The sequence below is a fragment of the Mizuhopecten yessoensis genome, unplaced genomic scaffold (genome assembly GCF_002113885.1).
Source record: "Mizuhopecten yessoensis strain PY_sf001 unplaced genomic scaffold, ASM211388v2 scaffold11177, whole genome shotgun sequence".
Taxonomy (NCBI): Eukaryota; Metazoa; Mollusca; class Bivalvia; order Pectinida; family Pectinidae; genus Mizuhopecten; species Mizuhopecten yessoensis.
This window is the reverse complement of record NW_018408918.1, coordinates 422418-440763: the sequence shown is the minus strand read 5'-3', so window position 1 is coordinate 440763 and position 18346 is coordinate 422418. Positions and strand designations below refer to the sequence as shown.

The 18346-nt window shown below is 35.5% G+C and overlaps 1 protein-coding gene across 15 annotated transcripts in view; it reads left to right on the top strand.

Moving 5' to 3' along the window:
- Positions 1 to 18346, top strand: part of LOC110440256 (epidermal growth factor receptor kinase substrate 8-like) — an 83769-nt gene that overhangs the window by 39028 nt on the left and 26395 nt on the right. For 13 of the 15 annotated variants that reach the window (XM_021483220.1, XM_021483219.1, XM_021483213.1 and 10 more), the window contains 10 exons: positions 1784 to 1915; positions 4101 to 4204; positions 4680 to 4812; positions 5008 to 5096; positions 5249 to 5487; positions 5827 to 5992; positions 7068 to 7252; positions 10876 to 10986; positions 11896 to 11971; positions 12878 to 12994. In XM_021483220.1, the coding sequence (XP_021338895.1) occupies positions 1784 to 1915; positions 4101 to 4204; positions 4680 to 4812; positions 5008 to 5096; positions 5249 to 5487; positions 5827 to 5992; positions 7068 to 7252; positions 10876 to 10986; positions 11896 to 11971; positions 12878 to 12994 (1352 nt within the window). The remainder of the gene's footprint in view (positions 1 to 1783; positions 1916 to 4100; positions 4205 to 4679; positions 4813 to 5007; positions 5097 to 5248; positions 5488 to 5826; positions 5993 to 7067; positions 7253 to 10875; positions 10987 to 11895; positions 11972 to 12877; positions 12995 to 18346) is intronic. The other 2 variants (XM_021483215.1, XM_021483218.1) reach the window with 2 other exon arrangements.

The window sequence follows — 18346 nt, the reverse complement described above, 5'->3', positions numbered from 1 at the left end:
CCCCGCGGGTAGGTCCTACTCTAGCGGCGGTCAGCAGTATTCTGCCCGTGGGAGTAACATAGGTACGGGCTCCAGCCAAAGGTCACTAAACCACCTTTCAACTGGTGCCATGCACAGATGTGATCAATGGAGTCGAATTAATGCTTGGGATTTTTTTTTAAATTACTTCTGTAAATTGTTTAATGAAGTTGTGTAGTATACTATTATAAATTGCTTTTCTAATTTCATATATACTATCTATAATATTTTCTGTCAGGGACACCCAAAGTTAATCTGCTGAAAATAATAGTTCAGACTTATTTTTGTTGTAAGACAAAAAAAGACAATAGTCTTGTTTGAATATTTTAAGGAAGTTTTATTGTTTTCATAAAGATTTTAATTAAGCTGTTGAAAGAATTTTTTTTTTCCCCATTAAAATTTTGCCTTCTATACTTGACCCTTGGTCACTCTGCTGTTAATTGGCTGGTCAGTTTGAATGTGGTGATGACCACTGTGAACAAGCTAGATAGCATGTGTGGGATTATACAGGGTCCTGTATCACATATATGCATCATACATGAATATTCATATATATATATAAGACCATCAATATTCATGAGTCTTATTGAATATTCATAAGCAAAGATAATCATTGGGTATTCGTTTGTGCTAATGAATTTTCCTACCTTTATCAACATCAATATTCAGTAGTGCTAATTCACATATTATTTTTTAATTGATTACTGACAATTAACAATATTTACATAAACATTAGTGAAGAGTTCTTCGCCTTCTTGATAAAACCTAAAGGGTGTCTGAGCATGATCCAAACTTTACTCATAACCGTGATCTCGGGTTAGTGGTATGTCTGTAGTTTGTAATAATTTTGTTTTGATCTTCTTAGTTTAGAAGATGCATATTTAAACTATATACATCTATCCAGTGTTTTGTCTTTTAAACATATACAAGTTCAGGTATAAACACAACATGTAGAAATGATGGAATTAATATTTTGATATAAGCCAAATGTTTCCGATATTGTGTGATTTTTCAAAGCTTTCCTATCTTCCCTGATTTTTAAGCGTCTTATCCTTTTTTCTGGAATTTTAGAATCAAATATGCAAAATAGTTTATACTGTAAAGTGTAATGCAATGCACAGCAACATCTGTTCTCATATATGTTATCACATATTTGCTAATGGTAGAATTTGCTGTTGAAAAATGAATGATTAAATGGAAAAAAAATCACGTTATCAATGTATTGTATGTAGATGTTGTTAACTGTACTTGTGGTAAGATAACGCTCAGTATCTAGAGCCTACCCTTATGTCGTATAACCATTTTGTACAACCCTAACGTTTGCTGTATGATGGTATCGGTATATCGTATCCAGCATGTTACATATTACAACTGACTTTAACAATACTGTCATTTTTCATTCATCGATTAAATTATTCTGATGAATCATAAAATTCTTAAATTCATTCTTAGAAGTATAATTCTTTAATTTGACAATTTGCAATATGGACAAATCTTTTACCACTTTATATAAGTTTCCTTTGTTTATAGTTTGTGCCTTTGTTTATAGTTTGTATCTTTCTTACATGAATTTTTTCTCTACTAGTTATTTCTCCTATTTCACAAATGGTGTTAGTATAATTGATGTAAATATTTCAAAATTGTGAGCATGCTGTGCAATGATGTTTTCATTTTGAGTTGTGTATGTTGAAGCCAGCTGACAGGCATCGTGTATGATGTGTTTTCGTAAATAAGTTGGCGATTAATGACGATATGCCTGTTTTAGACCCTCCTCAGTCTCAACAAGTCGGCAACAACTATCAGTCCTCTTCCAAGACTTGGGTTGACCAAGATTTCCACAATGCCACCCTACCCGATTACGGTGGGAGTAGCACTGTGGCTAACTATGCGAGTTCCAGTGAGTCCACAAATTGTCGTCTCAAGGGGCATGTAGAGTGTGGCATGTTCAAGTGTACTCAGTGGAATCGACCACTAAAAGTGTTAAAGGCATGATTAACGGATGTTCAAGGTCTTTGGGATGTTTGATGGAACTGTGTGTCCAGTAGTGGGTGTGTCAATTTTGTGTGTCCAGCATGTCATAGGCATTTTCAGGCTTGGTATGCCTAAAGGTAATTAGGCTACTTCATGAATATGTTCAGCTTGTTTGTTGAATCGGATCATTGTCGCGCTGTTTATTACACCAAAGGAAGAGGTATGCAATTTGCTTGTGTTGTCTGTAGCTGGTACAGGGCTGTCACATACATGTCTAACGGATGTCTCGAGTGCTGTAATTACAGAAGAGGAGTGCATGTATTGATTATCAATTTTGAAAGGTCAAACAACTGTGTTTGGCATAACTGTTTAAATATTGCATGTACAATAGACATGTGATTTAACTCCAGGTCTGTTAGTGACCAGTGCATGCATATTTAGGAAGCAGACTGAAATACTATTGTTCATGATCAATTGTCTGTGTCCGGATCACCTTGATGTTTGTGATCCTGTAGATGCTTGTTTTGTGTCTGGATCACCTTTATGTTTGTAATCACATAGATGTTTTTGTTCTGTGTCTGGGTCACCATGATGTTTGTATTGAAAGCCAGTGGTATGGGCCATGTAAGGAAATAACAAATGTATACATGTGAAGCTCATCTTGTACAGATACAACTTGGAAATTCGTTTGCATGTTGTCATAGCTTGACAAAGGACCAGTTGTTCTTGAAATTTTGTGACACGTTTAATACGTACATTGCTTGTGTATAAGATAAAACTTTGTTATTGCATGTTGTACTATTTTTAACTAGACCTTGATTTAATGTTTTTTGTCTAGTAACATTATTGAGTTAGGACAGTTACAGATAATTTAAAATGTGAACTAAACAAGATAACAAAATTTCAAAAAAAAAAAAAAAGGTAAAAAAAAAAAGGAATGTGAAGTTCATCTTTCATACATTTGAATAGTTTCTGTTAATTTGAAATCCTCCAGATCGAATTGATCATGACGAATCAATCGCGCTTCCGCTGTCTTTACTTCCTTAACATTAGTCATGGTTATAATGACATTTAAATATGATCATAAAATTTAGCTTTTCCAACTTTACATAAAAGTTTTACGAATGTACGAAATTCTTCATTTTCTTTATTGATGACACTTATTGCACATATAAAACTTTTTTTTTCATGTTGATTTCATCTTTGAGATTTGTATAATTTTACTAGCATTAGTTGTGTTTGATGAGTTTAGTCATCATTGTCAATCTGTGTCTAGTTTTGTCAATCTGTGTCTAGTTAGGAACGCAATGCATTTTAGTAGTGTGGTATATAGTTGCTTAGTGATTGACATACCACATATGACCTAATAAATGCCCGTCCATTATAAGCAACCCTATCTTTTTTTCTAACCTGATTGTTCCTTAGCATATGTTCCTTAGCATAACTAAGAATGCAAAATGTGTCCCAAATTTTTTTATGGTTCTGCAATTACCGTAAATTTCCCAAATTGTCCCAGGGCATTATTTGGTCGAGTATGGTATGCAGTTATTGTCATTTATTGTAATTTTCTTATGTGTACTACATAAAGCTTGTGGTAAAACTTTCAGTTTTTGCTCCAAGAACAGATTACCATTACACAGGTTTACTTTTTGTGCAATGTCATTACTTATTGAATGTTACTTATTGAAACTCCCTTGGAAAGGGAAGCAACAACTTCAAACTTTAAATGCAGTAGCAAACATTTCACAAGCACATTCCCTTCTTTATAAAAATCATGTATAGATCTTCAAAGGGATATACTGCCCCAGTGTTGGCTCTATCGTCAGAATTTATCAAATGATAAATATATCAAAATGTGTACCTCTCAATACATAAGCTCTGTACATCTTGTATTGTATTAAATACTGTTTTACACAATCACATTCTTTTCAGGAAAATCAGTGGCCCTAATTTGTGTGTAAATGTTTATCATTTAATCGTAGTTGCATACATTGTTGTATATGTATATCTGTACTGTGGTAACCTGTATTTACGTATGTTTACCTGTTACAGGTGTGACAACAACATATGTATATATCTGTACTGTGTTTACCTGTATTTACCTGTTACAGGTGTGAGTCAGAGGCCAGGCCTGGGCCAGTCGATGAACCCACGTGCATCCTTCTTGCCAAACATGGACGACTCCGGACAGAATGAGGTGCTGGAGCGAGATGTGGTATGTTGTATCTACAGCTAATAACTTGCTGGGTCAGTTCATCGTCAAAGGTCAATTCATCGTCAAAGGTCACTTGTGTACTTGCTGTGCTTATCCTGCTGTAAGCAAAGGGGGCCAAAACATATTCACTGTTTTAAAATAGGGAGTTGTGCTTTTTACTGGACGATGAAATAGCTTTTGTTGACATTTCTACTGAACTGCAATATATCTGGGTGGGCTTATTACCAGGCATGGACTTTTTATGTGGTAATTACAGCATCTGAAGATATCAAGAGAGTTTGTTTTCATTATCTGTCTAATGTTGGGGAAAGCAATCCTGAATTTTAGTTAATATAAGTCGTTCATCTTTCAATTGCTGTCAATTTGTGAAAAAATACCTAAATTAAAATCATTCTTAAAGTTGCATGAACCAGTAGCAGTTTCTTCCTCACAACTACAGTTTCGTCATTTGGTTGTCTTGGTTTTGTTTTGGTAGCAATTACTGAATTGCTGTTTTGATGACATTGAGAGATTCGTCTCAAGACTCCAAGCAGCAGCTGAGTCGTACAAAGAACTGGAAAGACGCAAGAGAGAACGTAATGCCAGAAGACACAAAACACGTGGAGGAGGTACGAATCAAGTTTTTTTGCTGAGATAATTGGCAGGTTCTGTATTCATGTAAAATTGATCAATGTTTTTGAAAGTGAACAATGCCTAACAAATGATTTGGATCAGCTGTCATCAAACACTGATCAGCTGTCTGAAGAAATCTTATCTGAAAATGCTTCATACAGAGCTTACTTAATTTTACGTTCTTGTTTTAGAGGGATTACTGAATATGAAAGCCAGACCCCCTCCAGCGGAGGACTTTGTTGACATTTTCCAGAAATTCAAATATGCTTTCAATCTGTTGGTAAGTTATTGATTGAGAGCTCTGAATTATATGTTTTCATGCCTATTTACTGTTTACAGTAACTTGGTTAACCAGGGGACATAACTCAACTTTCTCTTGATATATGATATTGTATAACCAGTGGTATAACTCACTTATTGATGTTATGACAGGCCAAATTGAAGGCACATATCCACGACCCTAATGCACCGGAGCTGGTCCACTTCTTGTTCACACCCCTCAGTCTGATCTTTGAGGCAAGTCGTGACCCGATACATGGCGGGGCTGATCTAGCAAATCATGCCCGCTTCCCTCTCCTCGCTCCAGAGTCGAAACAACTCCTTCTGAATTGTCTGACCTCAAAAGAACTGGAATTATGGCAGGCCCTTGGCCATCACTGGACAACAAACAGGTGAGTTATCTGCCCTTGCCCAGTTGGGTGTTTTTTTTGCCCCAATTACGTACATTGTCTGGTATATGTTTAAAATACTGGAATGTTGGTTTGTTTTCCACCTCTGGACATTGAAAAGGTTGACAATCGACCATTTGTGATTTAGGTAAAAGATTATTCATGGCTATATAGATGCCCTTCGTGAGTTAGTTAAAATTTATTTCTGATTCATTATTTTAAGTTCAACTTTGACCCATTGACCTATTTTGACACATGTGTTTGGTACCACAGGTGTCTCAGGGATTGAGTATAATATGATGTCTGTTTAACGTAGAATTGCACATTTGATTATGACCTTAGGGATGAGTTTAGCGGACCAGTAGAACAGTACAACCCCCGATTCTTCAACGGCTGGACACCTGCCCCACAGGTAACCTCGGACCACAATCGGATGATGATGGAGGCTGCGGTCAACAATATGGGACATCAGATTGAACGGAGGAACAGGGCTTACCAGGCACCTGAGGTAAGTTAACTCATTCACCCCTGAAATTTCATAATGAACTAGTCCAATTTTTGAATCGGAAAAGTTCAAATGTGTCTTCAGGGGTGAATTATTTTAAGTGCATTTCCTGTATAACCTATTGATATGCATTTGAGTCAATGAATCCTGTATTCTAAGGTGGGATATGCTGTTGGGTTTCTGCTGAGTTTTAGGGTCAGATGATATCACAAATTAAGGAATACTGGATTTTCTAAGCTCGGTTTTTCTTTTTCTTTTTTTGATTGTTTCACGATCCATCAACAGTTTTGGTCATTTAGGGCAAAACAACAGCAAAGCAACAAAATTAGACGCTCATAACAGAGAATACCTCGAACTGATGCTGAAAGGTTAAAATGTTGAAGAAATGTAAAAAAGGGAATGATTGCGGCCGTATAATTTGATACCCCTTTATACACAGATTAAATGAATGTTGGTAGTCATGTACCGATGATACAAGAACTGAATCAAACAAATGTTTCGTAGATATTACATAAAAATAGTATTTATTCATTTGTTTGAAGCATTCATCTAAACTCAGTCCCAAATTAGGTAAAGATTACCATGACAACGTCGTGCTGGGTTTAATCAAGAATAGTTGACTAGTTTCAACACATTAGATGTGTCATCATCAGAATGTTTTGATGGCGACATTAATTGATTAAAGCCGTTCAACCCAGCACGACGTTGTCATGTTTTATCTACTACTATGGCTGGCCTCTTGTATTCCTTGTGAAATCCATCTGCTGGGCATCACAGAACTCCACTGAACTCTTGGCACGGACGCTGGATCTCCCACTCCCGTATTTTCAGTCCCAAATTGTTAAATGCCTATTGGAGCAATACTGGAATCTCTTATTAGTCTTACCTGAATCCTGCAGCCCCATGTACTTGCTAATTTAGATACACAAAAGAAAATTGTCAAAGGGATTATGAATACCTGTTTGATATAAGGAAAACTAAACACTGGTTGATCGGAGGTACATAATCTATTGTCAGCTTTTAAGTGGTATAGAATAACAAATTTGACTTGAGTCATCAGAGATCGTGTATATTTCAGGTTGATGATTTAATGATGCCATACCCCCGGCCAGATGGGCGGAGTTTCCGACCGGTGGAGCGACCGGACGAGAGCGAGGATATGTATGCAAGGTCAACAAAGCCATCAACACAGCCTCCCCCAGGGGCCATCCCCAACACTAACGTAGCACAGTACCAGGAATATGTAGAGAAACACATTGATAGGTGTGGGGCACGTCTTTACTTCTCACACTAGTGACTAGCACTCAGATTGTCAGCTACACTTGTATGCAAATGATTTTTTTGTATCTAAACAGAGTCTTACATGTTTAATTATTCTCAGAAACCTCCTCTGCTAAGAAACATCTTGAAAACAAAACTCAAATAAATATTGTAAAATTTGCATTAATATATTCAGTATTAGTTTCATGGAGAATTTAGCGACTGGAAAGAGAATGTTAACCCATCCACCCCTGAAAACACATTTGAACTCTTCCGATTCAAAGATTGGAATAGTTCATTATGAAACTTCAGGGGTGAATGAGTTAAAGTTAATGTATTGAAAATCCTAAATACTTCCAAATTTGAATTTTTCAAAATGAATTTCAATTTAATGATTTTGACATGAAATTCATGTGAGATTTCTTCATGAAAAGTTTACAGAAACACAGATCCAGTGAATATTGTTTTATTGTTCTCTAAATAGACTAAAAGTTCTTCCTAGAGCTTTAGGGAACACTATTGTAGCCTATACGATCTTCTAAGTGCAAGGACATTAGTACAATGTTACGAACCTCCTCAACTTTACTTCTGGACCTGTCTAATTTTGTGTCAGCTGGATTATTGGAAAAATAGGATTGATTTTCATATCTGTAAATAACAGAGGTAGAGATCCTTTAGATATAAATTTACAAGTTTGAGAAAATCCTTGAGTAATCACAGTAAAAGAGTATCTCTGTAATTGTGTGTTATGATTTTGTTATATTGAAGAGATTTAGTTAATGAAATCCATTTATAGTTGAATAAGGAAACAAAGAACTTATCAGCATAAAAATTGAATATCTTATATGTTGCATGTTAAATAAATAGATCAGTGTTCAGCTGTAAGCGACTGAAAATTGCTTTGAGAAGTTTTATCAATGAACAAACTTTTGGCATTTTACCAGAAGAAACCTTGACGATTAAAGACATTTTACAAGTTTATACTGTTTAGATAAGGCATGCTAAATTTGACGGTCCAGCATTAATGTTGAGAGGAGTTGTGTGTAAAATAATTTATCGTTTATTCTGCAGTCGCACACATTTTATGCATTACTCAATTTCGGATAAGTCAATTTTAAAAATCGATAGTGTTAAAATATCTACTGACATTGTTCACATCTGACCTCTGGAATAGAAAAAGAAAAATGTATTGTATAAGACACCAAGTCCTATTCATGGAATTCATTTCAATAATAGTTTTTATCACTGACAAAGGCCTTGAAATTTTAGAATAAAATGTGTGTACATTGCCTCTCTGATGTTCCGCATTCATCAAACTTGCACAAAACATACAAAATGTAGTATTAAGCAATGTGATTGGTCAGAATGTTTCAGAATTTCATCCAATCACTGTGATTTCAGTGCAGTAAGTTTGCTGAGTGAGGGACTGCATGTTTTCTAAGTGACTTGTCCCCTCAAAATCTTCAAGGGAACAAACTGGTTATTTTGGAGGGACAGGCAAAGGTCTTGTTTATTTTTGTGAATGTTGTCACAGATGATGTACTTACATAGACTGGCATCAACACTTCTCTACGACAGAAAAAAACATTTATCTCTGAAAAAAAGATACAATGTATTAACTTCTAACTGGTCAATTCTTCTAAATAGATAAACATTCAGGTATAAACATCTGTTGAAAGTTAAAACCCTTCAATATGGAACAGTTGTGTTAAATATGTTTTTTGATTTTTTGTGTCAAAATAGGCCTAATAACGTTACTGATGATATGTGACAATATATTAATTTGACTAGAAATGTCATTTTAGACAGCAGCATGTTTTCTCTCTATAGCACACCTGTCTCATTTCATTGAAGGGTTTTGCTTGTCTCGATTACATGTACAATGAATATCAAATGTTACTATATGTTGAATGCCTAACGTATTCTATATCTTTGTTATTTGTATTGCATAATTATATGGTCTTCCTGCTGGTGACTTTTTTCACGGCCCATGTGTAGAAATCTTTGCAAGTTTGATAAATCTTTAAAAAGGATGTTGAAATCATTACTGTTTTGGACTAAAAATTTACAAATTTGAAAAAAAATAGTTTTAAATTCTGTCCTATTTGATATATACTGGTATATGCAATGATGATTTTGATTGCTAAATCATCTTATAGGTGTTTTTTAAAGCTGAAAATATAACTTTTTCGAGATTTAAGCTTGTGTGAGGTTTCCACCACTAGGTCCAATCTCATATTTCTGTGTCCTATACAATATATTGCTCTACATATCCTCATCCTCTACTCAGTTGGTGGCGTGTTTTGCAGTGTTACAAAATAATCTAACAATGGGTAACCTATTAAAGAAACTAATTGAAGTTTTTAACACAACATCTAAACAGAATTCATCTACTACAAACTTTTAACTTGGTTTTTTATTTGCATTTTAATTCTACATATTATCAACACTTTAACATTTACAGTGCATGAGATCTTTGTATTGGTGCGACCCCTCTATACACCAGAGGTTATGCTCACTTAAACTCTCTGAACCCCTGGAATATGTCATAGTAAAATTAAAGGCACACAGATAGCAAATTGATTGGTCCCGGGTATGAAAGCCCTGTCCAATCGCTACACTGGTACCTGTCCTTTGAGGATTACAGAAGAATGATACCCGACTTCAAAGCCAGTCAATTTTACAGTTACGCGTCCACAAGATTCTTTTTGTGTACAATCAAAGGATCAACCTAGTTTTCTGGAGTATACTGAATCCTCACTTTTGTTCTGACACATTCCAGGGGTACAGAGAACATAAATGAGTATAAACCCTGGAGTATTTGAGAAATATTGTTTCAAAAATATTTGGAATGAAATTTTGTTTTAAGGAAGATGGCAAGGTTTACGGATTACTAAGAGTTTGGGAGGATAAGAGGCTGCACTGTTTCTTTGATCTATGTGCTAAACTGGCTGACTTACAAAATTACATATTTGAGGTCCATTCCTAATATTTACACCAGTAAAAGAACATTTTGTTATTGAAATACATAACACTAATAAAAACAACTCTTACACTGAAGAAACACCTTCTGCAATTTGAAACTGAAGAAACAACAGGTTTTAGTAGAAATATGTCACAAATACCGTATATTTTTAAGAAAAAGGGCTGGGGCACCCTTATTAGGGCATGCACCTTTATTAGGTAAAATGCGGTATTTTCAAAGGGAAAATATGTGAAATGATGGATTAAAAGGAAACTGGTTTTTATGCTGCAGAAACTGTCTCTTTATGAAAATCAAAACATATTTGACAAATTTGTGAAATTCTCCAATCAATTTTCTGCTTAAATGTTAATTGAAGCCGCTAGTAACAGTTTTGATTTTGAAGTTTTTTTGCAAATATGAAATAATTCATGCAGAATTTTGACATACACACTTCAATTTCTTCGCAATTTAAAACTTTTGCTATTCGATACTGATTATGAAGTTGGCTTAAATTGATTCGCTTAATAATAAATTTTCTGCATTTCTCATAATTCTTTTGAAGATGTTTTACATTGTTTTAAGGCAACAGTAGCAGTTTGACTGTGATGCTATTAATTTGCTCTAAATTTCAATACTTATGTTGTTTAATTGTTGTTCACAGAAATAAAGGAATTCATCAATCATCGCGACCCAGTCCGACCCCAGCTAAACCAAAGAACAGACAAGAGGAAAATCTACAGTTCACTAAGGATCTTCAGAGTCAAAACAAAATGTAGGTCAATTACGCAGGAGCCAAGGTCAAAATTGAGCCAAAATGAAGTTGTAGTATAATCTACACAAACTGCACTTAAATCATCTAGGAACCTGACCTTGAAAATGTTTGCTATTCGAGGTATATAGAGACCAAGGTCAAAGTGTGGTTAACACATCTAGCAATGTCTGGTTCAACCGGTTTGTCTGTTTTTAAATGAAACATTTTCGGGTATAAATCCTGGCGGACCTACAAACATTTATGCATGCCTTGCAAGTCTTTGTCAAGGCTCGCCTTAAAGCAGCATCAGATTACTAGGTCCGACCTCATTTCATTAACGAACATCTCTGGTCCAACCGGTCCAGTCTTTTGGATCGCAATAAAAGAATGCGTGGCAGGTTATAAATAGGGCTGAAGCAATTCATTGTATCATATCATATAGTGATAACTTTCTTGTGTATCATAATGAATTCCCAACCTGTATCGCAATACACTAATAATACTGAAATTGTCAATCAATTTCTTATTAAACTGTAAAAAAAACCCACCACATTACTTGTTTGGAAATCCTTTAACAAAGGTGTCTTCCAATATGCAGTAAAACACCAATTTCTTAAAATCTTTTGAAAGGAATTTTTGACAGTATTTAATATTTAACACCATGGCGAAATTCTGTAAGACCCTTTGATCAGTTGCTATGAAGTTGACTTTTAAAGCAGCTTTGTGTATTACGATAAGTATCATTTTGTTAGCATGGTAACGTGATATATGTATTGTATTTTGAAGTATGTGTATTGTTTCAGCATTAGTTATAAGTCTAGTTATATATATTAGTTTGAAACAAAAGTAGGTGAACAAACAGATGTACAGGTGTTCTGTGACAGATACCACTTTTTCTTACTGACGAAATTTTAATCATTTGCTTTCCAGAATGTACGAAATTGTACATGAGCGAGAAGGCCGAAACGAGAAGGAAATAACCGTGCAGAAAGGAGACATTGTAGAGGTAAAGCACCAGAGTCTCACTACACTGATAGTACCATACGTATCCTGTAATAAGCCCATGCCTGCGTATAAGCCCACCCATGACTATTTCCGTAGCGTAAATGCCAATTTAATAAATGCTATTTCATTATCCTGTAATAAACCCACCTCCCTTATTGCAGATAATGTGTTAGCACCCAAGACTTATTGCATGATAATGAAGCTTTTGTTGTTGTTAGATAAGGTCAAGAAATAATGAATTTTACATTATATGCAGAAGAACCTATTTGCATGGTAACTCGGTAAGATAGCACCTTCATATATTGATATACAAAGAATATGTATATAACAAATCTTAAACAGTATCTTTCTCCATAATGAGTAAGTTTGAAATAACGAGGTTCCAATATGTCTGGTGATTTTGGGTGTACGCATGTCACCTGAAATTTCAATAAGAGTATAATTCTGCCTAAGCATTATCCGAGATATGCAGTAATGGAGGCACGATAGTCTAGTGGTAGGACGTCGTGCTCATGACCGAAGGTTGCGTGTTCGAATCACGGCATGGCACGGCACTGTGTTGTATCTTTGAGCAAGATACTTTACTCTGCTTGTTCCAGTCTACTCAGCTGTAAATGAGTATGTGGTTGGTTAGTGCTAGAATTGTTGAATGCTAGCTGTTAGCATCGAAATGGCAGCTCCGGCTGTATGCTCCCCAGAGAGTTGAGAAAGGTATTGGCTGGTTACAAAGGCCCTATAACCACGGATAAAAATTTGTGAACCACTTTGAGACGCCCTATGAACTAGGTTGTGATAAAGTGGTATATAAGAACCTCAAATTATTACACAAAAAAATGTTATATAATACAATTAATGTACTTGTGTTAGATTGTTTTTAGGCTAAACAAACACCTGTTATTGGTTACAGGTAATAGACAGCAGTCGTAATTGGTGGAAGGTTAGAAATTACCTCGGTGATCAGGGATATGCCCCCTACACAATAATGAAGGAATATACCCCCCCCTCAAACTTCGGAGCCGACCGGGTAAGTCTGCACCTCAACTTTGACCTCTAGACTGTAGGTCAGGACCCGAAATTTCACACGTAACATGTCTGAGTTCCCTAACGGTCACTGCCCCTCAGGTCACATGACCTGATCGTAACAACTCAACAGTAATGGCACCTGGACCCGTAAGCATGTACTTCTTCTGTTCTCTGTCAAAAACTAGCTTTCTCCTAAAATCTGTCTTTATCATTGCAAACCAGCATTCTGGAAACATAGCACTCCTGAAATCGAGCCTTAAGACTAGATAATTTTGTAAAACCTATATCAGCTGATAAGATATTTAAAAAAGACTTACACACTAGGTATGGAATATAAAGTCGTTTCAAAATAACAAAGTGTTGATGTGGAGGTGTTTTATCGAAATGAACAATGCATCATTGCTGTAAAATTAGATTAAGTTCATTTTATCAAAAAGCTTGGTTTTAAAATGTCAGAAGAAGTAAGTCTTTTTCTGTGATGAGTGAATTTCGTAGAATTTTTCATACAAGTCCTGAGCATAATTTATTTTTCTATTTTGATGTCCGTTTAAATGGAAGTGGGTGTCAATAGGAAAATTTATATGATAGATACCTTTTAATACATAGGTCGTATATTGTCATAAGAATCTTCATTATGAAAACACAACCTTGTTGTACTCCTCCGAGCTGTAAGCATTGCTCCTGCGATAAACCTCAAGCAAAATTAATTTGTGCCATTAAACAAATTCTGATTAACAAATTCTTTGAATATACTTGTTTAAGCTGAAATTTTATATAGGCATTTTTATTGCACTGGCTTTTGAGCGCATAAGTCTTAATTATGCGATGCTATAATTTGATTTGCAGCAGCAACATTATCGACTTTGGAAAAACATTTCTGTGCTAATTAATAAAATTGTGCTAAATTACAGTTTGCCTGCTGTTGAAACATCGGTGGGATTTTCAGAATAGAATTTTCAGTTTATAATCAGATTCTGTAGATTATATGAAAGCAAAAATGGAGTTTATAGGGAATTCAGGGTTATAGTTCACATGTGTTTTATCATGGTATATCTATCTTTGGGCATTTCTGCATTAATTATTGCTGTAGAAGTATTATTTGTAAACAGAGGAACTACATAATGCAAGGAAGGTCCAGTGCTTTTACAATTAGGAGAATGTACACCCTCTCACCCCTCTACCAGCACAATGGTTCAGTCTGACCTTTTGTTCAGGTCAGTCCATTGTGGACTAAATGGGGTGAAATGGTGAAATTCTCAATATGATTTTCTGTGTGCATTGTAAATGGATAGTATTAACCTAGAATTGGGACCTTCTTAGCTGTACCCTTAAAAACCTAAAACATTAGATCCAAACATTCTAGTACATGAATTCTTTTTCAGAGTGATTATGTTCAGCATATACCAATGATGTTCTAGTTACAACAAACATTTTTTTGAAAAACTGCATAATTATTTGTGTTTTATAGAATATCGTATTGTTAATGTTTTGCAATGTTTCATTTTTGACTACTGCTTATTAAAAAATAAGTTACTAGTTTGCAAATTTTGACTTTCTTTGCTTTTCTAGTTTTTCATTGAAAATGGCCGTCGCTTGTTTGATGATGTAACAAGGGACCTATGCTGTGATTAACTGTGTAATGATTGTAAAATGTCAAGCTTTATTTTTGTCGTCAAGGCAACATGTTACTTGTGTTCCCTCTAGGGTACCCGCTACAATAGGCAACACTAGCCCTGCCCTGTACAGGGTCAAACCGACCTGCCCAACCGTAAGATCGTCATGGAAACATAGCATTCGCATAACCTCTCACCTGCCATTGCCTTATGTAACACCTGTTGCTACAGCAACAGCCGCCCAGCCTGCTTTTTATAGGAGTACAACATATATGTTATCACACCTTAAAAATGAAATTAATCTTCTACTGTCTCTTCTGTATTTGGCGTGAATCTATGTTTTGATGATTCAAAATGACCTTGTAATCATTCAGTACAGTTTTTGTTTTGATACATGCAGCTGTTTTAGTCCTTCATGTTAAAGAAAAGTGGGATAAATGATGTTGCATGTCTAACAGTTATTTTGATGCTACCATATTAGCATTGTGCAAAATCTGATAATCCACAGATATCAATATGGTTATTGTTTGTAAAATCTGATAATCCACAGATATCAATATGGTTATTTCAAGCACGTAAAAAATCAAAATTCACTATTAGGCTAGAATAGCTGCAAGAACAAGACATGATTTGTGAAGTTTGGTAAGGTTTATATTTGCATTAGTCAAAACGTTGATTCGTGAATGATATAGGGAAGGCGGTAGTTACATTCTTGTACCATGACTAACCCATCCAGTTGGTATCTCAACCTGGTTGTTATACATATAGACTTTCTTATGTTTTTTATTCAGTTTATTCACTTACCATATTTGGTTGCACCGTTTTCTTCTTCCTGTCCTAAAGATGTGTTGATCTAAATTCAGCCTTTTTTGTGGTCTGTTATAGACCCTTTTCTGTTTTCATTTCTACCTTATACTTCTGTTTATCTTGATCATCTGTTAATAAATTCTTTGTTTTCCTTGTTGTTTGGTCCATTTGCTAAATTGGAAAAAAAACTTTGCGATAAAACCCTCTCCAGCTTAATCTTGAGAAGGATTGTTGAATAGATAGGCATTTGCAGTCACAACATCTTTGCAAAGTATTTGTTGGTATCCTGGAATATAATACGAGCACTGCTAATGATCATAACTACTGGTTATTGTCATGACTACTGGTTATTGTCATGGCTACTGGTTATTGTCATGATGACTGGTTATTATCATGATTATTGGTTATTATCATGACTAGTACTAATGGTTATTGTCATGAGTTTTGGTTTTATTATGAGTTCTGGTTATAATCATGATCGGTTTGATATGTGTCAATGAAGATCCTGATTCATATGAACAATCACCACTGTGATTAATTTGTACCACAATCATGATTATTTCAGTATGTCAGTCATGATTGATGTAGTCTCATCGCTATGGTGATTTTCAAACCTTTACAGTACCTCCTCCCCAGAACACTACAAGTCGCTCCAAACTGACCGGTGGTCAGAATTGTCTGACTTGGGATGAAGTAGCAAGTAGGTGTTGGAGCAGGTCCATTGTATAAAACCAAACCTATCTAGTGGTCAGTTGGTGGGCAGTCAGTGGTCATTGGGTCTGGCCAATGTGTCATAGCTATACATGCATATTAGGCCTTGATTTCCTTGAAACAAAGTTCAGATTTAATGTTTCTTTAAGATCATTTTACCATACATACAATGGATTTTTTTTGTAATTGAATTAATTTCAAATTTGACATGTAATTTATTATTTTCATTTTAAAATTATTTTGATTTCTTGAGGTTTGTCAAGACCTTTATAAAATGGAAACTAATTAATTACTTATTTCTCTAGTTCTACGAACATGTTTCACTTGTTAGTTATTTTTGTTAAACATTTATGAAATTTCATCGATGAAAGTGTAATGACAATATATATTTTAGAAATCAGGGCCTGATAACAGCTTCCATTTTGTGTGACAGAGGTTTATTCACAGTTATTATTTACGTAGTTATTTTTTTCCCATTATCAATATATATATTAACTTTATAAAAATGAACTTTTTTTTCATTCAAATAGCTTTTGCCTTAAAAAATTAGCATAGAAGATCTTTATGCTTCTCGGTCCATAATTAAGTTTTAGAAAGATGTGTTATGCTGACATTTGTAAAGATAATTTTTAACAACCTACATTTGGAATCGTTGAAATTGAAAGAGAAATAGATAACTTGGATAACATTTTGAACTGATGAGGAAATGGAGCAGTATGTGCTGTAACATTTTGGCCCTTACCTTGACACGCTGACTGTAAGGGAAGGGATTTAAATATGTCGGGATATGAATAGACTTATTATTTATGTGAAGTGGATGTATGTCTATATGAGTGTAGTTCTAGACGGTTTTATGATTAACATAATGTTATACATATAGATTCTAATATTTGTGGAAGGGATTAGGTCATCAAGAGTTGTCTTCTCTTAGTTTCTGTATGAACTGAAATTATAGAAGAGAAAACTGTAGTATTACATGACTTCTGTTAACAAGCATGATCTACTAACAAGTTGAGGTGTACTATAAAGCCTCGCACCAACTATATCAATTTACTAAACTTTATTATTTCAACTTCACCAAAGACAGCATTGGAGCTCTGTATTATATATTTATATAGATGTACACACACTTCTACATCTCTCCAGAAATCACAGTTTCTGTACTAACAACAGTTGTCTATGGATGGTTATGTGCTTGTGTTTGTGTGAAAGTCTTCAATGAGTAGAAAGCTAAATTTATGATAAATAAGATAAATAAACTGATCTTTGCCATAGAGAAAGGTCCATTTACATGGTATTTCCTCTCACACATGTATTTGTACCCTTCTGGATCTTTACCAGAAGTCTGGCTGTCGTGTTAATTGTAATAAAAATTCTCCGAAACATTTTTAGCTCACCTGGCTCCCATGCCGCAGCGTCCGGCGTCCGGCGTCCGGCGTCCGGCGTCCGTCAACTTTTTCCTTTAAAACGCTACTAGTCCTGAACGGCTCAAAGGACTCAAAGGTCCTGAACGGCTCAAAGGATTTTGACCAAATTTGGTCTGGAGCATCATTGGCCAAAGGGTTCTCAGTTTTGGTTAAAAGGAAGGTATGGTCCCCCTGGGGGCAGAGGGGCGGGGCCAAATAGGGGGAAAATAGGTAAATCTTTAAAAATCTTCTTCTTCTCAACCAATAGAAGGATTTTGACCCAATTTGTCCTAGAGCATCTCTGGACAAAGGAGACTCAAGTTTGTATAAACGGAGGGTGTGGCCCCTCTGGGGGCGGAGGGGCGGGGCCCAATAGGGGAAATAGAGGGTTTTTTTTCTCCTGCTATACAAGTGAAGGGATTTAAAGCAAATGCAGTCTGAAGCATGATTTGGGACAAAAGAATCAATTTTGTATAAACTGAGGTGTGTGGGCCCCCTTCTAGGGGCAGATGGGTGAGGCCCATTAGGGGAAATAGAGGAAAACATCAAAGATCCTTCTCCTTTTGTACCGATGAAGGGATTTTGACCAAATTTGGTCTGGAGTATCATTAGCCAAAGGGTTCTCAGTTTTGGTTAAAAGGAGGGTATGGTCCCTCTGGGGGCAGAGGGGCGGGGCCAAAAAGGGGGAAAATAGGTAAATCTTTAAAAATCTTCTTCTTCTCAACCAATAGAAGGATTTTGACCCAATTTGTCCTAGAGCATCTTTGGACAAAGGAGACTCAAGTTTGTATAAACGGAGGGTGTGGCCCCTCTGGG